This window comes from Panthera onca, chromosome A1 (assembly GCF_046562875.1).
Source record: "Panthera onca isolate mPanOnc1 chromosome A1, mPanOnc1 haplotype 2, whole genome shotgun sequence".
Classification (NCBI taxonomy): Eukaryota; Metazoa; Chordata; class Mammalia; order Carnivora; family Felidae; genus Panthera; species Panthera onca.
The window spans coordinates 219,260,031-219,284,974 of NC_138339.1; the positions used below are offsets into that span (position 1 = coordinate 219,260,031).

The 24,944-nt window shown below is 38.2% G+C and overlaps 1 protein-coding gene and 1 long non-coding RNA gene across 3 annotated transcripts in view; one reads left to right on the forward strand and one right to left on the reverse strand.

Moving 5' to 3' along the window:
- Positions 1-24,944, reverse strand: part of LOC144613040 (uncharacterized) — a 101,763-nt gene that overhangs the window by 4,477 nt on the left and 72,342 nt on the right. The window contains exon 11 of the long non-coding RNA XR_014137419.1: positions 4,494-4,670. This is a non-coding gene — a long non-coding RNA (uncharacterized LOC144613040). The remainder of the gene's footprint in view (positions 1-4,493; positions 4,671-24,944) is intronic.
- Positions 367-23,469, forward strand: TRIM13 (tripartite motif containing 13). 2 transcript variants are annotated; one of them, XM_081795282.1, is made up of 4 exons: positions 367-473; positions 7,096-7,270; positions 11,422-11,538; positions 22,225-23,469. In XM_081795282.1, exon 4 carries the CDS (start codon positions 22,231-22,233, stop codon positions 23,452-23,454), a length of 1,224 nt encoding a protein of 407 aa, XP_081651408.1. In that variant the 5' UTR covers positions 367-473; positions 7,096-7,270; positions 11,422-11,538; positions 22,225-22,230; the 3' UTR covers positions 23,455-23,469. The 2 variants fall into 2 exon arrangements, with proteins under 2 accessions (XP_081651408.1, XP_060493216.1); XM_060637233.3 differs by lacking the exons at positions 367-473; positions 7,096-7,270 and adding an exon at positions 10,719-10,833.

Sequence of the window (24,944 nt, forward strand, 5' to 3'; positions counted from 1 at the left end):
CTTAATTTCTACTCATCACTTTATGAAATAGGAACTGTCATTACCTCTGTTTTACAGATGAGAACACTGTGAATCAGAGAGTAAGTAATTTGTCTCATGTTACACTGTTGGTGAATAGAAGATTCTGGATTCCAGGGGTGCCTGGGTGGCTCAGTTGTTTAAGTGTCCCACACTTGATTTTGGCTCAGGTCAGGATCTGACCTTTCTTTCTGCCCCTCCCCGACTTCCATGTGTTCTCTTTCTCTCTCAGAATAATTAATAAAAAGAATGAAAAAAATTCTATAAAAAGAAGAAGAAGAAGAAGAAGAAGAAGAAGAAGAAGAAGAAGAAGAAAAAGAAGAAGAAGAAGAAGAAGGAGAAGAAGAAGAAGAAGAAGAAGAAGAAGGAGGAGGAGGAGGAGGAGGAGGAGGAGGAGGAGGAGGAGGAGGAGAAGAAGAAGAAGAAGAAGAAAACAACCCTGGATTCCAATCCAGGCAAGTCCTCACTAGAGCCTCAGGTCTGACCTCCATGATAACCCCTTGGTGGGCAGAGAGGGTGGCAAACTTCCCTCCTCAACCAGCAACTGACAGTGTGTGTTATTATGATAGAAACATCTATTCTTAAAAATACACATCCTTGTGTATTGTGACACGATTATTATATAAGGTTTTTAGTGTGTAAAATAATACTATTTATTTTCACGGATATTTATTTCACGGTACATAGCTATTTTTTATATAACTTTTTTGTGTATTTAAACTATCTTATGATAAAATTTTAATATATTTCTGAATAAGGTAATCAGGCTGGTTTTATAGTAACATTATGGGTAGTTGTAACCATTTATTTAAAAATTTAAAAAAAAATTTTTTTTTTTTAACGTTTATTTATTTTTGAGACAGAGAGAGACAGAGCATGAACGGGGGAGGGTCAGAGAGAGGGAGACACAGAATCTGAAACGGGCTCCAGGCTCTGAGCTGTCAGCACAGAGCCCGACGTGGAGCCACCCAGGCGCCCCTAGGCCAGCAACTTTTAAAAGAACTTTTTTTTAGGACTATAAAGATATACATTATATAACCATTAGAGAAACTTTGAAAAATCCAGTGAAGAATCAGGACAAAATAAAGGTTATTTCCACTTTATACTACTATGGATAACAATTGTTGACATCGTGATCAGTCTTTTTAATATGTGCATATGTATGCGTGCACACACAATCTGTGTTATGTTATATATACACCTTTTGAAATTTGCTTTTCTTCACTTATAAGAGACATTAATTTTTAAAGTTGTTAAATAGTCTTCTAAATCATTTTGTAAATGGCTACATATTGGGGCGCTTGGTTGGCTCAGTCAGTTAGGCGTCCAACTCTTGATTTCAGCTCAGGTCATGATCTAATGACGCACGGGATAGAGCCCTGTATCAGGCTCTGTACTGGAGCCTGCTTGGGATTCTTTCTCTCTGCCTCTCCCCTGCTCACTCTCTCTCTCTCTCTCTCTCTCTCTCAAAATAAATAAACTTTAAAAAATGGCTACATATTATTATTTTGTATGAAGGTACCAGGATTAATTTAACTCATATCGTTTTGATAGATAATAACAATATTTCTAATTTTCCTCTGATAGCTCTGTACAAATATTCTTGGCATATAAATTGTGGTATTTATGACTACTTTTGTAGGATAAATTCCTAGAAATTGAATTAAGTATATGTATTTTCAGGTTTTTTAATACAGATTTACCAGACTGTCCTCTGAAAGGTTGTATCCATCTGTGTTAGTTTCCATCAGCTAACAAGATGGCCTGTGTCACTCATTGCTGACCTACTGGTCATTATAATGGTTTAAATCTCTGCCAATTTAATGAACTAAAACAGGCTGCAATAACATTTTGCTTGGTATTTCTTCAATTCTCATTAAGAATGAACATTTTTTCTCCTGCTTATTGATCATTTGTATTTCCTTTTCTAATGTCCTGTTTTTCATGTATTTGGCCTGTTTTTCTGTCTAGGTGTTGCCTTATTATTCATTTGGAAGAGTTCCAATTGAGTGTCTTTTTCTTTTACAAATTTTCCTCTTTCCTTTTTTTTAAAAAAAATTTTTTTTTCAACTTTTTTTTTTTTTTTTTTTTTTTTTTTGGGACAGAGAGAGACAGAGCATGAACGGGGGAGGGGCAGAGAGAGAGGGAGACACAGAATCGGAAACAGGCTCCAGGCTCCGAGCCATCAGCCCAGAGCCTGACGCGGGGCTCGAACTCACGGACCGCGAGATCGTGACCTGGCTGAAGTCGGACGCTTAACCGACTGCGCCACCCAGGCGCCCCTCTTTCCTTTTTTTTAATACATTACAAAAGTAATAGATGTTTAGTGTAAAAATATAAAAGAATTATAATAATATAAAACATAAATACTGAAAAATTCCAAATTTCACCCTCTCCAACTGACAGTTTGGTGTATATTCCTCCAAATGTTTTTTCCTATCCATATTCTACCAATTACATTTCTTTTCAAAATTGGAATCATGATACACATGTTGTTTTTAACTTGATTTTTCACTTACTGTCTTTTTTTTAAATAATTTTTTTATTATTTGTTTTTGAGAGAGACAGAGCACGAGTGGGGGAGGGGCAGAGAGTGAGGGAGACACAGAGTCTGAAGCAGGTTCCAGGCTCTAAGCTATCAGCACAGAGCCTGACACGGGGCTCGAACCCACAAGTCATGAGATCATGACCTGAGCCGAAGTCAGATGCTTAACGGACTGAGCCATCCAGGCACCCCCAATTTACTTACTATATCTTATATATATGCCATTGTCAATACATATAGCTTTATCTTTTCTTTTTTTAATGCTTTTAATTTTATTTTTGAGAGAGCATGAGCAGGGAGGGGCAGAGAGAGGGGGACAGAGGATCCGAAGCTAATCCCTGAGTTTGAACTCAGGGACTTCAAGATCATGAGCTGAGCCACCCAGACACCTGTCTTCCTTTTAATAGTTGTGTGCTATCACGACTATATTGTGCTTTAAACATGAACAGTTTTACATTTTTATTGAGTTATATCATTAAGTCTTTTTTGTGGCATACTGCTTAACTTTTGTGCAGTGGAAGAAGGTTTTCAAATTTTTATGAGAATACTCTGATGGACTATTCAAGAAATTATCTTCATTTTCCAAGACAAGCTATGCCGTGAAAGAGTGCAGACTGTTGACACATCTTGTAAATTCTATAAGGAGTCTGAAAAACTGCTTTGCAAATACGGGGGTGGTGGGGGTGGAGATAATGTTTTGATCAAATAAAGTATAGTAAAGTCCTTATTTTAAGTGAATAAAGTTCGGAGTACATTACCATTTCATCTGGTCTCAAGAGCTAATTTCTAGAAGGTTGAAATGCATCAATAGTCTTTGAAAGAGAGAGTTCTTACTTCCCTGAAACATTCATAAAAAAGTTTATAGTCATTGGGTTAGGTGCTGGCAATGGATTGATGAGGAAACACAAGACACACACATGCACACAACACACACAATCCCTGCTCTTACAGGGTGTACAGTCAAGTGGAGACAAGCATTGTTCAAGTAATTATACAAGCAAATATGTAAGAACAAACTGCAGTGTGTGCAAAGGAAGAAGAGTACAGGGCAGAGTGAGATGACTCAGAGGGATCCATCCCTGGCCTGGAACATTTTGGAAAGCCAACCTGGGATGTGTCAGCTGTGCTGCGATTGGGGGACCAGAGTGGGGAGGGGAGGTTTGGTGGCAAGAAAAGGGTGCATTAGGGAGAGAAGGAGCTACAAGGGTAGGAGCCCAGAAGCTGGAAGGGGTTCAAGCCTTGGGCAACACAAGAGCTAGCTCAAATGCCCACAAGGAGGAAAGGCTATGGGACAGGAAGGAGCATGCCTCTGCTAAAGTTTTAAATTCAAAAGGTTTTTATCATCTAAAAGTGGTATGACTGGGGTGCCTGGCTGGCTCAGTCGGGAGGGTGTGCAGCTCGATCTTGGGGTTGTCAGCTTGAGCCCCATGTTGGGTGTAGAGATTGAAAATAAAATCTTTAGGGGGAGTGCCTGGGTGGCTCAGTCGGCTAAGCGTCCGACTTCAGTTCGGGTCATGATCTCACGGTTTGTGAGTTCGAGCCCCACATCAGGCTCTGTGCTGACAGCTCTGAGCCTGGAGCCTGGTTCAGATTCTGTGTCTCCTCCTCTCTCTGCCCCTCCCCTGCTACAGCTCTGTCTCTGTCTCTCAATAATAAATAAACGTTAAAAAATTAAAAAATAAAATAAAATCTTTGGGGTGCCTGGGTGGCTTAGTCAGTTTAGTGTTGGACTCTTGAATTTGGCTCAGGTCATGATCTCACAATTTGTGGGACTGAGCCTCATGTCGGGCTCTGCACTGACAGCACAGAGCCTGCTTGGGATTCTCTCTCTCTGCCCCTCCCCTGCTCCCTCTCTTTCTCTCTCAAAATAAACAAATAAACTTAAAAAAAATAAAACCAAAATCTTTAAAAAATAAAAAAATAGGGGCACCTGGGTGGCTCAGTAGGTTGAGCATCTGACTCTTGATTTCGGCTCAGGTCATGATCCCAGGATTGTGAGATTGAGCCTCACCCTGTGTCCAGCTCTGGTTGAGTGTGGCACCTGCTTGAGATTTTCTCTCTCTCTCCCTCTGCCCTTCTCCCCCAGTTGCACGTTCTCTCTGTCACTCTAAAATAAAAATAAAAATAAAAATAAATTAAAAAAAAAATAAATGGTAGGACTACAAGCTATCAGTTTGTGATCCCTGCTTTATGGGGAATATGAGACTCATTAAACAATGACTGAGGTCCTGAAAATGTCCCGAAACTGAGTGTTCAAAGAATTCCAGAATTTGAATGCTGGATAGAATAGGGTGGAGTTCTGGAGTTGGGAAAAGAAAATCAGGGAGTGAGGATGATCTTATTAAAGGCCAGGGAAAGAAGGCCTTTCAAGGAGGAGGCAGTGAGTGCTGCTAAGAGATCAAGGAAAATGAGAACCAAAAAAATGTCCTTTGAATTTCATAACCCAGAGGTCAGTGACCTTCACAAAATGCCTAGACTGTGCTGACATTGTGTAATGAGTCTCATGTGTCTCCTGAATTGTCTGTGTCTTATGCCTGACTTGGAGGGGGTGTGGCTAGGTCAGACCCAGCACAAGCTTCTAGAGACCCCGCCTCATTCTAGCAACAACCAGCATGGTGTTATAAATAAGACCATTATAAGATAAACACACTTTTGACAAGGTATTTATTACCACATGTTTTAATATCAGACAGACTCAAGCAGGCTCACATAAAACACCATGAAGCATGTATTTCTTGTGCAATGCTGTACAGATAGGTATCTGGTTAATCGAGATCTTCAGAATAAAGCTCTATGAAATGTACTATTGCCTTTATTTAACAGAGTATATTGAAGGTATAAGAATCTACCAGCTACTGAAAACTGCAGAACCCCACCCCTATTGTGTCTTTATTTGTAGAAGAAATATTCTAAAAAATGTTCCATAGAACAGGATGAAAGTCATTTTCCGAATTGAAATTATAAGACTTTATTATCAAAACTGACATTTTTCAAGATAAAAGTAGAGCACATAATGATTAATGAACTTAACAGAAGGATTCCAAAATAGTTTCTACAAATTTAATTCTCTTAAACAACTGTAAATATACAGTATTTATTAGTCTTAACCTGAATGAATAATTCTCAAGGCCCTCCTAAAGTTATTGTTCATCAAGAATAAAATTCTACACATATGGGAATTCAGAAAAAAAATCAGTTAACATAATTGAACGTAATTAATCATTAAAATATCAAAACAGAGCAGTAAATTTCAAAGTGTATATATGTAGTGATTTTTAAAGCTCTAATGAGGCATAATTTAAAATGTAGCTAAGCAATGTTTTAATGTATTAGTCACATGATGTAGTTAAAATCATTATAGTAAAATAAATTATATATATAACTAATATATAAGTATATATATTCATATAATTTCCTCTTGTTGGATTTTAGGAGAATATGTGTCATAGTTAATTCTATATTGTATTTTATTTATAAATTGAGAACTCTAATCAACAATTATTTGGTATTAAATGCTATACTTTTATATACCTTATTGCATTTAAAACAATCTATAATTTTCAACAACAAACCTCAAAAATATTAAAGCAAAGGAAATTTCTAGGGCACCTGGGTGGCTCAGTGGCTGTGTCCAACTTCAGCTCAGGTCATGATCTCACGGCTCATGAGTTCAAGCCCCACATCAGGCTCTCTGCTATCAGCGTAGAGTCTGCTTTAGTTCCCGTCTCCCTCTTTCTCTGCCCCTCCCCAGCTCGTGCTTTCTTTTTGTCTCAAAAATAAATAAAAACATCAGTCAATCAATCATTTAATAAAAATAAAGGACATTTCTTCTCCCTTAAATCTTGGATCTTGTAATCAGATTAATCTTTCTAAAATTCTGCTTTCATCTTGTTAGTGCCACGTGAATCATTATTCAGTGAATTCCCATGTCCTACAGAATGAAGTTCAACTCTTTATTCTGACCTTCACAACATTCCATGCTTTGGCCTCAAACTTTATTTTCAAACCAGGCCATGCTCTTCACTGACTCAGTACCAGCAAAGTTCATTCTGACCCTGAGCTTGTGCTCCTCACCTCCAATGCTCCTCTTTCTCATCTTCAAGTCCTACGATCTTTATCTATTGTTTTCATTTTTTCAAGTAGGCTCCACACCCAACGTTGGGCTTGAACTCACAAACCTGAGATGAAGAGTTACATGCTCTACTGCCTGAGCCAGCCAGGTGCCCCAAATCCTCTGATCTTTAATTATTCCATTTGACTCCCACCTCCCTTGGGAATTTTCCCTGATGCTTCTGATGCCTTCCTCCTTTCTTGTCTTTAACACTCATGTTGGCTTTTAACTGGGCCATGTACTGTCACTAAACTAGTTCCTGTTTTTAAGACTTGTCTCTTCAACCACATGGGGAATTCCTTGATTAGTGCCTTTGGTGCCTAGCACAATGCTGAGTATTTAATGCTAAGCACATGCTAGTACCACCTTAATTACCTCTGACAGTTTACTTCATTCTTACCATTTTTCCTTCCAACTACAGAAACAGCCCAGCTAAAGGCCGAGTTTATTGTTGCTGCAGTGTTTCTCATTCTCTTCAAAAGCCAGCTGATCTTACCATTGGCTCCATTTAATGCATGAACTTCTCTGTGCAAATGAAACATATGGAATCTGGAACTTTCTTCAAACCAGGGACTTTTAATTTCACCAAGTCTTAGGTAAGTTTCTGTCTTTTGTGATAAATGTATATTTACAGGTAGATTTTTTCCCTTTTAATGGAATGTTTTAGATGTTCAATTTTTCTGAAATTATAGAGCTTTAAAATAACTGTAGAGTTTTCCTTTCACTGAGTGTGATGTTTTTTCCTTTTTTCTCTACTTACCCTAAGCACAGAGAAGGAGGTATAGAAGGAGAAGGCTTTATGTTTTTTAAAAGGCCACCCTGGGCTGGGTGTAGAAAAGCAAAACTTACAGTCCTAGCTTCCTCTACTACATAGGCAGCTTAGCTCTGCTTAAGACTGTTGTGCTTGGGCGTCAAATCTACAAATCCAAGAAAACTGTAATCCAAAACCAGTATGGTTCTCTTTTGCCCAATAGCAGTAGGGACCATTTATTATGCACCTCCTATATGTCAGACACGATGTTGATTGCTTTACATATCACCTAATTTTCATAAATGAGTGAATCATGATTCCTGTTTTACAGAAGAGAAAACTGAGGTTACTTAGAGCTGCTAAGTAACTTGAACAGCTAGTAAGTGGTAGAGTGAGAATTTGGATACAGAATTGATTTCAAAGCCTCTGCTCTTTTCACTACACCTTGCAATGTCAGTGCCTTGTATTGCCAGGAATTCTCTTTCAGGACTATTGGGGCTTGCACTCATGAACTTGGCAGCTATTGAGAAGAACAGAATAATAATAAAATTATTATTATTATTATTATATTATTATTATTATTATTATTATTATTATTGTATTATCCGGCAGTCCTCTCCTGCACAGAGTTGCTTCAGTCTTAGATATTAGATGCTTCCCACACTGACAATTTATATTTCCCCCTTTTTATGTGTCCCCTTTGTTTTATTTATATGTCCCCTTTGTTATGGAACGTCTGATCACATGTCTTGGTAGATGGAAGGACACCTGGCAGTTTTGACCTTTGTCAAGGCTCAAAACAAAATCAATAGAATAAAATCAATACAACAATAAGAATACATACATATATTTCATATTAGAAATTCTCCCTGTAGGGGTGCCTGGCTGGTTCAGTTGGTAGAGCCTGAGACTCTTGACCTTGGGGTGTGAGTTTGAGCCCCACATTGGGCATAGAGATTACTTTAAAACAAAATCTTAAAAAAAATTCTACCTGTAATAATATATCACAAAAGACAAATTTAAATAAGACTCTATAGTCTTATTGTTGTGCTGACATATGAATTCCAGTCTTCAGCTGTTAGTTTACTTATGTGAAGAACAGTCAATAGAAGGAAATTCCAGTGTGACAAGAATTTTGACAATCCCTCAGTGTTATCTCTAACAGGATCTAGTTACATTGTGATCTTCTGGGAAGGATGTAGCTGTGTATGTTCATTTCAATCTGGCGGTTTCGCTCTTATTCTAGTCACACTATATGTGGGGATTCCCAGTGCTGTTTTATTAGTACCGTGGGAGGAGAGAGGCTATTTTTCCTTCCCTATTTTTCTACACTTCAGAGTTTAATACATAATGTTCTCTCAGCAATGTAACAGTCTTAAGACTTCTGTGCTGATGTAACCAATATTTTACATTTAGTTGGGCAGAGGTTTATTAATTAGTATTTACCACCAAACAGATCTAACTATATAAATATGTATATAATTGCATTAAGGATAATTTTTGACTTATGAGTCAATAACCTTTCACTCTTGTTTCATTTTAACATTAGGGTATTTAAGATGCTTTTATAAATTAGATTTTGTGTGTGTGTTTTAAAAAACAACACTAATTTAGTAGGAGACCGGGGTGTAGTTTTCAATGGCATTGGCAGTTATGATGCTATAGAAAGAACCTATACCTGGCTGGACTCTAACTTGAGAATCTTGGCTCTGCCTCTTGATTTTTATCTTGAGAAATCACTTCATCCATTTCTTCAACTACAGGATGAGAATCATAATGTCTATCTCACGGTGCTTTTTTTTTTTTTTTTTTTTTTTTTGATGTTTATTTTTGAGAGTAAGAGCACAAGTAGGAGAGGAGCAGAGAGAGAGAGAGAGAGAGAGAGAGAGAGAGAGAATCTGAAGCAGGCTCCAGGCTCTGAGCTGTCAGCACAGAGCCTGATGTGGGGCTTGAACTCATGAACTGTGAGATCATGACCTGAGATGAAGTTGGACACTTAACCTACTGAGCCACCCAGGCACCCGTTTTTCTTCAAAAAAATGAAATATAAATAAATAAATAAATATATTTTTTCTTTTCATCCCATGGTGTTTTTATGACGAGTATATGGCATAAATATAGGAACTGTTGTTCTGCAAGGGCAAAATTGGGTTTCAGGGACAGGGCATTGGCAAGGAACTCGACGTCTCCGAAGGGAGCGGGGAGGAGCTTTTTATGGAGTTTGAGCTAAGCATTATTAGTCAAGGAGCCCAAGTACTATTTATAGTAGGTCTATAATACCTTTCCCTGAAATTCTACTTCCAAAGACCAGACTTCCCTGCTGGGGGCGAACTCAACTCCCGGACATATCCTGTGATTTTTTTGTTACACTTCCCCTAAGACTGTAAATTTTGGAGAAGCCATTCCTCCACCTTTGTTTGGAACCAAACAGATCATTGGTTGGTATAAGTGCTTAATGTGTTTGGTATTAGACAAAGTCCTTATACAGAATGGTGAGTCAGGTTAGCATCTGAATAGCCATTAGCAGCGTTTAAGTTAAAGCCAATTTTAAGTTTTTCCTTCTCTCCAAAGGAAAACAGTGTTTTTCCTAAAAGAAAATCTTACGTAGAATTGGGTCTCTAGTATTCATCCTAAAGCCTGCGAAGAAATAGGTGCAAGGTTGGGGAGGACGGTAATTAACCATATTTTGGTGGTGCTCTGGTTGGAGCCCATGGCTAGAGCCCTGGCGTTGGTCCCAACAAGAGTGACCATCCCACCCAACCCGAGTTGTGGGGTGCAATGCAGACAGTTGTCTCCGTCCCCCAAGCCACTGTGGCTGGGCTTCTGGTCTTGAGAGATGCAGATGAAGTGGTGTGAAGGGTTGGGCTTTTTTTTTTGTTCCTAAAAATGCAACGAACAAAAAAAAAAGTACAACAATCCAAACCCAACCATCTTGTTGCGCGCCAGCTTTCTTCCAGGGTGGCTCCACCTCCGGTCGCCAGAGCTCCACAGGCCCAGCCTACGCGTCTTAGCTGTCGCCGTCTGCTTCCCAGCGCGCGCGGGCTCGGCCCGCTCTGGCAGGGTGCTCCGTGGCGCGCGCAGCCACTCTGGAAGGGAGAGAAGCGAGCGGTCCCGGACCCTCCCCGCCCCTAGGTGCACCGCGGACGGTGGCAGTTATTGCTGCTGGTTGTCGACACCGGAAGGACTCCCGCCTCACCTCACCCACTCCCCACCCCCCGCCCCGGGGAAAGGCGAGACCCGGGAGACGGAACAAAGGCAACGCCGAGGCCCGGGAGGCGGATCGAGGTGCTGGAAGAGGAGGGCAGGGGGCGGGCCCGTTGGCGCTGCGAGTCCATTTTGCCGCCGTGCCCAGCCGGTAACGCGAGGTCCCCGCGGCTGGAGGACAGGCGCCTGCCCGCGGCCCCCGAGGTCCGAGATAAGTACCCACCCGGTCACTCTAGGAAGGGGGGTGGTCCTTGGGCCTGCTGCAAGGGTGAGGATTTGCCCTGGCAGGACAGCGACCTGCGTGGGTGGGGGGCTCCAGAGAGCTCAGTTTGAGCTCCAGCCCCAGCTGCACAGCGAAAACCAGCGCGGCACTGGAACAAACGGGAGTGGGGTGGAGCGGCGTGCGGTGGGCATCCGCGGGGCCCAGGCAGCGTGTCTGTGCTCCAGAAACCCTGCTCCGCTACAGATTATGCCCGGCTTCAGTGCCAGTGCCTCGGTATCGCCTAGGAAAGAAAAGGCGACCATGAACCAGAAGTCGGAGCCCGGCAACCACTCTCTGGCACTGAAACTGAGGAAGTGCCTGGCGCCTGGGGAGGGCGCCCTAACCGGGAAGCTCCTTAGTAAAGGCACAAAGATATCCAAAAAAAAAGCCATGCTCCTGGCTTTTTCACCAGGTCCTAGCGCGCAGGATTTATGGGGGGGGGGGGGAGAAGGGAAGGAAAACACTGAGGATCACGGCTAAGGATCCTCTGCAAATAAATGCATAATACTCTCTTTGTTCTTTCTTTGCAGTAGCTTCGTTTGATTGTCCATCACAACGTGAGGGGAAAAAAAACCCTGATAGCTTTGTCCTGAAAAATAGTAACCCTGACGAATACACCTGCACCTGCTCGCTCGCAGGGGACAGAGGTAAACTACAATACTTCTCCCTACATTAAGAAACAAAGCACTCAGTTTTCTTTTTTTTTTTTTTTAGGCCCAGAACCATGCAAAATTGAACTATGTGTAGAATGTGTTCCCATCCTCATCAGTGTTCTGTTTTCATATTTTGTCAAAACTCAGAAAAATAGATTCTATATTTGGAAAATGTTTATGTAACAATTATTTGAAATGTATTACAAGCTAAAGAGTTATATTGTAAAGAAAAAGAGAGGTCTTAGTAGCATCTTTTTTTTATGGTCTCCCCCCACCCCCCGGCCCTTCTCCCATGCCTTTTTGCTAGGGCTTGTACAGACAATGTTTGAGTTTTCTGACTCTAGAGACTTTTATACAATAGGTATTTTAAAAGCAGAATTTCCTTTTCATAGCCACTCCTTCTGGTAGAACTTGATTAACTGGAGCTGTTGATTAACTGGTTTACTTCCACCTTATACAATGAGAAGATACATTTTTTCAGGCTCTCCTTTCCTTACTAATACCATCTATTTTACACTAGCTGAGATACTAAATCTCCCTGGTAAGTCCTTCCATAACACTAGGCTATTCTTTTCATTCTGTATATTTATGACTGGTTGGTTACCTGGTCCTACTTGTACCACAGCTTTTGTTCAGATATACCCATTTCCATGAAAGTGCTTTATACCTGCTATCCTGTGTAATACTTGCTTTACCTTTTCATGAAATTAGAGTTCAAGAGAGTCCAGCTCTCTTTCAGGACCTTTCCTGGTTAATATAATCATACTTTAACATAATACTTTAAATGTGTATTTACATTTTTCACAGTATTTGTACACAGATTAATTAAACCACCTTACATTTATATAGTTTAGCAATATACAAAACTGGCACACACTACCTAATCTTTCCAAAACCATGACTTAGACACTCCTGCTTGAAGCCAGGTATCCAGAGACAGGTTCAGTGCTCTGTTCTCTCTACCAGACAGCCTGTTACAGCCTAATGTGTAAAAATCATAAAACTTTAGAAGGGATTTAGAGAGCCATGATTAAACTTAATCCATTTTATGAATGAGAACACTGAATTCTTGACCCACTTTCTAGATAGAGCTGAAGTCTAAGAATTGGGAAATTCGGGTCCTATGCCTAGCTTGCTGTGTATGATTGAGAAAGCTCCATTTTGGCGGGGGGTGCTCAGTTTTTTCAATTATACAGTTAGGTGTTTTCTAGATGATGTCTAAGATGTTTGTACTTCTATTTTATTCCTACCCCATAACTTTTATTACCATATATTCCTTATACATACTGGTAATCCTAAATGCATACTAATGTTAACTGCCTTAAATTATTTTATATTTTAAATTTGGGTAGGTATGATCAAAATGTATGCCTTATTGTTTTTTTTTTGTTTTTTTTTTGTTTTGTTTTTTTTTTTACTAAACTATAAAAGTACAGTTCTCTTGTAAGGCCAGGGACCGCATGGAGAAGTGGGGCACTCATACATCATTGGTTAGAGTTCATAAAGTGGTACACCCCTTCTAGCAGGAAACCTGTCAGTGTTTCAAAGGTCCTTAAAAGTGTTTCTACTCTTTGACCCACCTAACAGTACACTTATAGGAACTAAGGAAATAATTAGAACCGTGGACTAAGACTCTTCTACAAGATGTTCATTTAAATGTTCTATTACCAAAAAGACATATAGCCAGTATTAGCATATCTGTAAGATGCACTATAACATTTTAGAAGAATATATAAAAATAAGGGAAATAAATGTGATAAAAAAAGTGAAAAAAAGTAGATATAAAATTGTATGATGTTGCCAGTTTTGTTAAAATACGTATCTGTGCACACACACACGATTGGAAGAAATATAACAAAATAATAAGTGATTATTCCTTGCTAATATAATTATGGGTGATTTCTTCCTTGTATTTTCTGAATTTTCTATACCCACAAATTACTTTTATATTAATAAAAACATAAAAGCTAACTGCTTGGATAAGCTTTCCAACTTTAGTATGGTGTCAACTTTCTATGTTTTTTTTTTTTTTTTTTTTTTTAATGCTTATTTATTTTGAGAGAGCGAGTGAGCCGGGGAGGGACAGAGAGGGAGAGAGAGAACCCAAGCAGGCTGTGTGCTATCAGTGCAGAGCCCAATATAGGGCTCAGTCTCATGAACTGTGAGATCATGACCTGAGCCCAAATCAAGAGTCAGACGCTCAAATGACTGAACCACCAGGTGCCCCTCTATGTTCTTTTTATAAGGCATTTATCATACCTTTTAGAGTAACAGTATCTTTGTAAATGTGCTGTATTTCTGAATTTAGGGCAAGAATTGACTTTGGCTTATATTTCACCTTTTTAAATATCATTAGGACACTGGATTATTCATTTTTGTTATTCATGGAAGACACTGCCATCTTCATTACCTTGGCCTGGAACTCTGGATACTAGAATGGTACTAAAAGAATAGGGTGCTATGTCTCCTTTTTGTAACAGTTAACCAAATACAGGCATCCTTTGATATACAGAATAGTTATATTGCAGTTAAGCCTTCTATAAAGTAAATTCCTGTAACATGAACTGTAAAAAAAAATTCATTTGCATTATAGATTTAGGTGTATTACTAAAGAAAAGTTGAATTGAAAATTTTTGCTGATAGTTTAAATTCTTGTCTTTCCTGTGGCATAAGTGCCACAAGGATATCGTACTTGGCAACAGCCTGGCTCCTCATTATAACTCCCAGAGGAGCTCTTTCTTCTTTTTTTCCCCCTGCATATTTGTGGTATTGAATATGAGTGAGGAGTGCCAACATAGTGTATACCATAACATAGCCAAACTAAAAACTGCTTAAAGTTTAGCATAATTGGTGTTCTACTTGATATATTCTGTAGATCAGGTTTACTTTAGAATAAGATATCGTGTGTACCTAATTCTACACCTAGCAAAAGGAACCTTGTTTGTACTAATTACATTTCCAATGGCACTAATTACATTTCCAAATAAGTTGTTAGTTGATAGGTAGTGCTTATCAGTTATTTACAAAATGCCTGTTTTCACTTGGTACAGTATTATATACGACCTAAGTAACCTCACTTACCTAGCTAAATCCAGCTAGCCACTTATTGAATGCTAGACTTTGACACTACTTTCTGGAAGCTGGCATTAACCTCAAATACAGATTTAGATGATGGAAATTTATTAATAGACACCAACCAATAACAATTGCCAAATTTATGGTTGTAAAAGAAGACAAGTTGTTTTATGGGTAAAAGTTTTCCATCTTCATTTAAACCCACTTATATTTATTTGGGAGAAAAGAAACCAGACATTTCTGGTTCATCAAACCTTTCTGGAAGTCATTAGTTCCAACTTAATTGGAACTCTTAACAGGTAAAGATAAATATCTGAATTTGGTTGGTACCACAATAGGTGAATAATTTAGTCTATATGTATGTTTCCCTCAAATTCAGACACTCATTCAAATTGATTTCATCTGGGTGAGAGAGATTAGGCTTCAATACCATTCGGAGTCCACACAGATTTCTGGGTGTTGTTGTTGTTACTGTTAAATTAAAAATAATTTTTTTAAAGTAATCTCTATACCTAGCGTGGGGCTCAAACGCATGACCCTGAGGATCAAGAGTCTCATGGTATACTGACCGAGCCAGCCGGGTGTCCCCCTACCCCCAGAGATTTCTGGATAGTTATACAGAAGTAGAATAGGGATATTTGATCTAGCTGGTATCCTAAAACCTATTGATATAATGCTGTGGATTTACAGGATTATGGAGTAATGGCTGGGGTGATTATCAAGTGACACAGGGAAAAGATAAAAGGGAAAGAAAAATAAGGTAAAGAGGCAGGTGGGGGATAAGAATAGGAGGAAATCAAAAGAGTGTACACCTTGAAACATGGGGCGTATGAGCTAAAAGAATAAACAAAGGAAAGAGTCAAGAGGAAACAGTGGTATGGAGGAGAGAATGAAGGAAAGGAAAACACCCAGTTTTTCTGAGTGGTCTGGACTAGTAAGGGTAATGATTTGGTTTTTAAGTTTCTGGGAATGTTACCATAGTCCAAAAACTCTGTGAAATTGCTGAGTAGGTGGTTCTTCCAAGCTGATGGACCTTTTGTTCTAGCTTCATTTTGCCCTACTTATCAGGAATCCTATTAGAAATGTCTTGGGGGAAATTTTAACTACTCATTCTAGAATAATGGCAGAAAAGGGAAGTTTCTTACTGTCTTATATGGAGACATAGGAAACTTGGAGCCACCTAACAATTAGACAAGCTATTTTAGACACTATATGTGACATATTTTTAATATTTTTAATATTCCTTTTTTTCAGATATCAGAAATCTTGTTTTTTCTTAAACTGTTTTGATCATATAAGTTATGGAGCAGTCTCTAAAAGCCAGAATAAAGTATAATAAGGCATTGACATAGAGTACTTAAATACTTTGAAAATATTTTTCATATGTTATTAGATACCTTTCAAAACAGTTGTACAGCGAGGAGAGAAACTGCAATATATGTTAAGTGGTTTGTCAAAGGCCATAGATTAAGACCCAGACTTACGTCAGCCTCCTCACAGGCCTGGATCACAGAGATTCTCAATAATACATTTTTTATTTTATAAAAGATAAAACAGTACTAAAGCAGATCAAGCTCTTGTAAAGCTTATCATACCTTAGCTAATGCTTCTGAAGTTTTGCTTTTTAAGTTCAATATGGTTTTCTTATAATTGGTCCCCTTTTTAGTTTTTTCCCTAACTTTTTATTGTGAAAAATTTCAAATACACAGAAGATTTAAAAAATACTACAATAAATATTCTTCCATCCTCTAACTAGATTCAGTAAATAGACCCTAAGTTTCAAGAAAGCATTATTAGATCTCATACTAACATTGAATATAGTATACTACTTGAAAATAAGATTAACTAATATGCTGAGAAGAAGTAATTAAAAAAAAAAGGTGATCCTTTTTATTCCAAGCACTGCTCCAGCTAAGATTGATGGCTCTCAGTTTAGTAGAGGTTTGCATAATTTAGCTTTGTCTGTGAAGTGAGTTTCAATATTTGCTGTTTAGTTACTTATTAGGTATTTACTTTGGAATTCCTGAATTCAAAGATGCCTCAAAACAGGATGGAAATTTGATTTAACCCTAAGATACAAAGTATTAATTTTTCTTTTTGTTTTCTAATGGGATTTGGAAAGAGATTATGAGTAGTATCTTGAACAACTTTATATTCCTATCGATTAAAAGGTTTAATAGGAAAGTCTCTTTGAATGGTTTATTAAAATTAACCAGTTTAAGAATGAATAAATGAGCACCTTTTGCATTATCATTTTGAGTTATCATTTATTGTTATTTTTTTGAGAACAAGCAAGAGAATGTGACAGCATGAGTGGGGAGATGCACAGAGAGAGGGAGAGAGAGAATCCCAAGCAGGCTCCATGCTGTCAGTTCAGAGCCTGACGAGGGGCTCGATCTCACCAACTGTGAAATCATAACCTGAGTCAAAATCAAGAGTTGGATGCTTAACTGACTGAGCCACCTAGGCACTACTCAGTTTGAGTTGATCATTTAAAAATAAAGTATTTCTAGGAGGGAGAAGTCTAACACACATATTTTAGGTTTTGTTTCTGTTTTATGACTACTTTCCTTTTAAGTATTGGCTTTTCCATTTTTAATATTCTGGTTGTCATTTTTCAGTTTTCATTTGTACAGACTTGTTGCTATATATCCACTCAAGGTAGGATAAAGCAGTTTTCATAGTCTACACTGAGTGCAGATATCATGAATATTTGCTTAAAAATATATCTATGGTGGTGGTACACAACTATGACTATTTGTCAAAACTCAGAATTGTATACCAGAAAGAGTGAATTTTATTGTATATAAATTAAAAGTATTAAAAAAAATACAGAGGCTCCTGAGTGGCTAAGTTAGTTAAGTGTCTGACTCTTGATACTGGTTTAGGTCATGGTCTCAGGGTCATGAGATTGAGCCCTATATAAGGCTCCATGCTGTGTGTGGAGCCTGCTTAAGATTTTCTCTCTCTCTCTCTCTCTCTCTCTCTCTCCCCCCCCCCGCAGCCTGCATGTGCTCTCTCTCCAAAGGAAAAAAACCTAAAACAAAACAAAAACAAAAACAAATATGGCAGGAAAATGAGGTTTAAAATGAGAGGTGGTAGACCACTAGGTACAGATTTGGCTACTTGCTTTGTTGGTAAAAAACTTGGGAAATTTTTAATTGTTGGGGAAAAAAGATTTTTGTGCTTCAAAATTTAAGACTTTCTTGGTATTCAGAACACATTTGAAGGCAAAAATGAATCTTGGATATGTGTTTGCTGTTCTATGCTGAATCTGACAGTGGTTAAGTTGAAATTTTATGACTGGAGAGCAAAAATTTTGTTCACATACAGGTTTTTGACATCTATATTGGTAAAAAAAATTAGCCATAGAAACGAGGGGATATGTATTTTTCTGCAAAGGAGTTTTATTGATTTCTTCCGATTTTTCTGTGTTAGCCACACTTTAAGAAAAGGAACTAGAAGTTCCTTCACTTAAACTAAAAACCTTACTCATCTTCCTTTAAAACTTTTGAGGCAACAGACTTGCCATGGTTTCTTGGATTAGGCTGTCTCAGTTTTCCCTAAAAGTCAGCTGTGGAAGTGGTCACATTAATTTGGTAGTAGGGGAAGTTCTGAGTATAAAGTTAAAAGAAGTGAAAATGTTGAGCTTTTATGAACAGAAATAAGAATCGTTAAATCATAAACCAAAATTTATAAGCTGCATCACTAAAAATGGAACAACAGGATCCACCATAATTTTGATGCATATTTTTAAAAAGAAACTTCTCAAATAGTTTTTTCCCCTGGTTCGTTTTCAGAGCTATAATGTGATTATGGCTTTGGGATGACTGTTTATTACAAAATTTTCCTGCGTGTGACATTTTCCTGTTTATTTTTGATGATACTAGATTGCCTTTCTCCATTTTCCTCAAAGTTTCTCTTTGCTTTGGGTGCCCTTTTTCCTCTGCATCCCAAATAGTTGATATTGTTTTTCTTCTTATTTATTTAATATACTTGGATAGGATTCTCTGGAAATATTAACCTTCAAGAATGAGTAAATTAGGTTTACTTTATTGAATGCTGCTCCCCCCCGCTTTCCTGTTTCTACTGCCTTCTCCAAAATCTAGTTTTAGCATAGAATTTTTAGCTGAAATATGACAAAGAGCGGTGCAGATGATAAAATAGCAGGACTAAGGTAGGAGGACCATCAAAAGTTTTCCTTCTCTGTTCTAGAGTCAGAATTTTTACAGTTACTTCACACCAACCCCAGTCTCTGTAGCTGTTCTCTTCCCCATACTTTTCAAAGGTTTTATGACTTCTCATGTCACAAAAGATTGTTCAGAAAAATCAGCTCATCACATATTTTTGCCATATGACATTAAATTTGACAGAAATAACCTTTGCTTTAATTCCACATAAAATTGTATTATAATCTATAATACATATATCTCTCACAACTTAAAACTATGAATTATTAGACTTGCAAACTCAGCTTATCTTTTAAATACTCTTTATCTTCAGGGCACCTGGGTGGCTCAGTTGGTTGAGGGTCCCAACTTCAGCTCAGGTCTTGATCTCATGGTTCATGAGTTCAAGCCCCATACCTGGCTCACTGCTCTCAGCCTGTCAGTGCAGAGCCTGCTTCAGATCCTCTGGCTCCCTCTGTCTGTGCTCTCCTTGCCCCCCAAATATTAAAAAAATATTATTTATCTTCTATATTATAGCACCAATTGTGACTTTTTTTTATATTAAACTTTTTTTAATGTTTATTTACTTTTGAGAGAGAGAGAGAGAGAACAAGTGGGGGAGGGGCAGAGACATAGGGAGACACAGAATCCCAAGCAGGCTCCAGGCCCGAGCTGTCCACACAGAGCCCGACACAGGGCTCGAACCCACAAGCTGTGAGATCTTGACCTGAGGTGAAGTCTGATGCTCAACCTACTGAGCCACCAAGGCTCCCTGCCCCACCCCCCCTTTTTTTTAAAGTTTATTTGTTTTGAGAGAGAGTGTGAGAGCTCACGAGAGGGGCAGAGAGAGAGAGACAGAGAGAGAGAATCCCAAGTAGGCTCTTTATGGTCAGCATGGAGCCTGATGCGGGGCTTGAACTACAGAACCACACCAAAACCATGAGTCAGACGCTTAACCGACTGAATCACCCAGGCGCCCCTCCGATTGTGACTCTTAAAATTACTGTTAAAAATTATTTAATTATTTATTATAAGGATTATTATTAGGCCCTATTCTGTTTATTAGTTTGGTGGTAATCTGACATATATATGTGTTCCTCAGTAAGCTGAACGAGGACATATTTAGCACTGTATTTGGTTTTAAAACTTTAGGGATAGAAGTTTTAAGATGTCCATTTTAAAATAATAAAACTTGAACTGAGAAATGGTATTCTCTAGACCAGGGATCTCGAAATTTTTTATTTTCAGGACCCCACTTTACAGTCTTAAAAACTGAGGATCCCAGGAGCTTTTGTTTACATATGTACTTTATATAGCCATTTATTGTATTGGAAATTAAAACAAAAATTTTAAGATACTCATTTAAAATAACAATCATAAACCTGTTATATGTTAACATAATTTGTGAAAAATAACATTTTCTAAATAAGTTGTAAGAAAATTGGCATTGCTTTACATATTTATAGATCTTTGTTTAATTAAAAAAATTGTTTTTAGTGTTTATTTATTTTTGAAAGAGCGAGAACATGAGCTGGGGAGGGGCAGAGAGAGAGGGAGACGCAGAATCTGAAACAGGCTCCAGGCTCTGAGCTCTCAGCACAGATCCCGACACGGGCTCAAACTGTGAGATCATGACCTGAGCCGAATCCGACACTCAACCGACTGAGCCATCCAGGTGCCCCTACATATTTATAGATCCCTTGAATGAACTGCTGTTTAATAGATTACAAATAAAGTCTTGTATCTGTCCCTTCATTACACCTGTTAGAATAAGTTATGGGTTTTTTCTTTTTTTTTTGAAATATACAAAGATCATAATCTGACCTTGCACAGATACGTAGTTGGTGAAGGGAAGAATATTTTAATAGCCTTTTCTGATAATTATGGATCTTCTTTGATACTTTGCTAAAGCTCAACAACTGGTAGTTTCTTAAATGTTGCAATATGGAATCTGAAATCATATTTTTCAACGTATTGGTCTTTTGATCTTTTATCCAAGCACGATTTATAACATGCATTAGTCATTTGAACAAATTAGTTTATTGTATTATGCAGATCTCCAAATAACATATTTCATTATACAATAATCTCCCCACTAAAAAAGATAAAAGCCAACATTCATTAAAATCACCATTTCATTACAAAGTCTTTAATTAATGGGAAGCTGTCAAGCTCTTAAGTGGCAAAAATGTTTTCCAAAATTCTAATTTTCACTCAAAAACTTAATTTTTATCATTGGCAAGAAATACTATCATTTATTTTTCTTGAAGGGCTTATTTTGTTCATTTTCAAGAAAATGTCTGCTTTTACCTAAGTCTAAATAGCCAGTTTGCCATTCATTCTTTCAAGTAAAAATGGTGTTCCACAAAAAAAGCAGCTGGTTCAGATTGTGACTCAGTCATGTAACTAACTGCTTTTTCTCCAGACAGTATCTGTTGGATGCAGCAGAAATTCTTTACTTCCTATTTTGTCACCCAAAATATTAAAGAAGCACATACACAAGGATCAAGATTTAATAAAATGAATAATTGTTGCTGCTTCATAAAGAACATTCTTAAATGAAATTGGCTACCCCCACTTAGACTGTGGGTGTGTGGTAATGAAGGATTTAGTAACTTGTACCTTTTGCCTTGTTTGATTCCTGCTGAGGCTTTAGCAGTGTCTCCTCACCATTGCTTTTACGGTGCATTTGTCAACATGGTGCCCAAAGCAAATATGTTCTCAATATTATTGTGAATAAAGTATTGACCTTCTTGAATGACTTGAAGGAGTCTTAGGGACATCAGATTTCTGTCTACATTTTGAGAATTGATGCTCTAGATGGTTCTGGTGGTTCAAAAAAAAAAAACTCATTTAATTTTCTGAAGAATTAATTGCAACTCTTGTCTTATGCTTTTACTTAGGATTTTAATAATTGTAATCTTGCATTTGAAATAGAAAAATATGCTAGTTTTTAATAAAAGCCTGCACGAGAGTGCATGCTTGAATTTGTATTTCTGTGCTTCTTTCTTTTGAATAGCATACCATTTTATAATTGTGGGCCCAGACTAAAGAGCTCATTCTATTCAGACACTGAGTAGCTTTGTTTCTGACAGCTAGTAGTCAGCTCTCTGTTTTAAAACAATCAGTTGGGTCCTGCTGGCTCAACTTGCAGTTGTCCTAGACCTAACCCTATCTCAGCCAAAGACTGTTGTTGGAAAGTCCACACAAAGACCTTGTGTACAGGGAGCCCTGCTAATAAGGAGTGTGTTCTAGTCCCAGCAGATTAAATCTGCTTTGGTGTGCATTCCCTTCCCAAATTTCTCACTTATTTCCTTTGTTTGCCTGGTTATTTCAGTGAGAGATCATTTTTAATGCCTGTAAAGATAATTTCTGATTAGTAGATAGTCTGAATGGAGGGGATTACTGGAGTAAAATGTTTCTTTCTTTATGGTAGGATGTGATGGAGCTGCTTGAAGAAGATCTCACGTGCCCAATTTGTTGCAGTCTGTTTGATGATCCTCGAGTTTTGCCTTGCTCGCATAACTTTTGCAAAAAATGCTTAGAAGGGATCTTAGAGGGGACCGTGCGGAATTCGTTGTGGAGATCATCTCCATTCAAGTGCCCTACATGCCGTAAGGAAACTTCAGCTACTGGAGTTAATAGCCTGCAGGTCAATTACTCCCTGAAGGGTATTGTGGAAAAGTATAACAAGATCAAGATCTCTCCCAAAATGCCTGTGTGCAAAGGACACTTGGGGCAACCCCTCAACATTTTCTGCCTGACTGATATGCAACTGATTTGCGGGATCTGTGCTACTCGTGGTGACCACACCAAGCATGTCTTCTGTTCTATTGAAGATGCCTATGCTCAGGAAAGAGATGCCTTTGAGTCCCTCTTCCAGAGCTTCGAGACCTGGCGTCGGGGAGATGCTCTTTCTCGCTTGGATACCTTGGAAACTAGCAAAAGGAAATCTCTACAGTTACTGACTAAAGATTCAGATAAAGTGAAGGAGTTTTTTGAGAAGTTACAACATACATTAGATCAAAAGAAGAATGAAATCCTGTCTGACTTTGAGACCATGAAACTGGCAGTTATGCAAGCCTATGACCCAGAGATCAACAAACTCAACACCATCTTGCAGGAACAACGAATGGCCTTTAACATTGCTGAGGCTTTCAAAGACGTGTCAGAACCCATCATATTTCTGCAACAGATGCAGGAGTTCAGGGAGAAAATAAAAGTAATCAAGGAAACTCCTTTACCTCCCTCGAATTTGCCCACAAGCCCTTTAATGAAGAACTTTGATACCAGTCAGTGGGAAGACATAAAACTAGTAGATGTGGATAAACTTTCTTTGCCTCAAGATGCTGGCACGTTCGTTAGTAAGATTCCCTGGAGCTTTTCTCAGTTATTTGTGGTAGTCATTCTGCTCAGCCTTCTCATTTTCTTTGGTCCCACCATATTCCTAGAAGGGTCTTTATTTGATGAATTCACAACTTGGAAAGACTACCTCTCCAACTTCAATTCCTATCTGGCTAAATCAGCTGATTTTGTAGAACAATCAGTGTTTTATTGGGAACAGGTGACAGATGGATTTTTCATTTTCAGTGAAAGATTTAAGAATTTTACTTTGGTGGTGCTGAACAATGTGGCAGAATTTGTGTGCAAATATAAACTATTATAAAATCTGTTGCAAGTATTTAGTTCTCTGTCTTTTGTTAGAAATTTGTTAAAGAGCTGAGTGATAGTTCAGACTTGGTCAAGATTTCAATGAAGTATTTCCCCGCCCAAAGTATTCCTTTCAAAAATAATGTCCTATATATGTTGTTCGAATGAGTTAGCATAAAGGTAAATGTGAAATTTAATAGTACAGTCCTGAACCCTCCTTCCTTTTTAAAGAGTGCTTTTGAAATACACCTCCTACCTCCATTATCAGTTGTGTTTATGCTGTGGAAAAAGGGGAGGTGAAAGCGCATGATCTAATGTTGTATTAATGAGGTAGTATAACAGTGATTGTTCATTTAAGCATGTAATAAAGACTACTCGTGTAAAGCAACTCTTTTTGAGACTGAACATTCTTTTAAAAAAGGAAAAGATATGAGTGGATTGGATTTCCAAATTTTTCTAGATTTGGATTTCTAAATTTTAGTTTTTTGCTAAAATGTAAATCTCAGGTAAACAAAAGGTGGCATTTTCTTGGGATCAGTTTACGTTTTTAGGAGGGTGATGATTTCAGCTTGCCTTGTTCTCCTTAGGTTTTGTAAAATTCCTTTGGTGATAAACTACAGAAGTGTTAGGTGGCTGTGGTAGGTACAAAAAAAAGTCTAACACATGGCAAGAACAGGAAATGGGAAAGCCTTTTTACTGGCAGCCAAGTGTTGTGTTGTTGTTCCCAAGTATCATGGCAACAGGACAACTAAACCAATCCACTTGCTTAGTATCTTTTTGAAGAGTAGTAAGATTAATTTGCCAATAGATGGAGGAGTCTGTCAGCTATTATAAAGTGCAAAGTAATCAGCTAAACACTAATTTTGCCCTATCTGCTTACATGAGATAAAGATGCCCTATCTCCCACAGAATAAAAATACTTAATTTTCTCCTCTTGCTTACAATTCAGATGAAGACAAGAACTGCTCATCTTAGAACTCAACTTAGGACTGCTCTCGAGTCTACCTTATTTCTGTCATGAAACAACATTCTTTGGAAAGCAGAGTGTCTTTACCCTTTTATTTTTTTAAGTTTATTTTTTGAGAGAGAAAGAGTGTGCATGCAGGGGAGGGGTAGAGAGAGAGGGGGAGAGGGAATCCCAAGCAGGCTCTGTGTTGTCAGCCCAACATGAGGTTCCATCCTATGAACCATGAGATCATGACCTGAACCGAAATAAAGAGTTGGATGCTTAACTGACCGAGCCACCGAGGCACCCCTACCCTGTCTTTTAATTTGGTTGAGAGAAGGTAACACAAGTGGGGACAAGAAAAAAAAAAAAGGGCCAACTAACTTGAAAGTACAGAAGAATCCAGCTATGAGAAAAAGAGTCAAATTAAGCTGCTGGTTGAGGTAATGGCTGCCTCAACCATAACTGACAATTCATGATTTAGCCAAAATTGCTAAAGGGTTCATAAATTATAAAAATGTTTCACTGTAAATCTTACCTCTGCTATGAGGACTCATCAT

Coding starts and splice junctions, on each gene's coding strand:
- TRIM13 (XM_081795282.1), top strand. CDS start 22,231: ATGGAGCTGCTTGAAGAAGATCTCACGTGCCCAATTTGTTGCAGTCTG.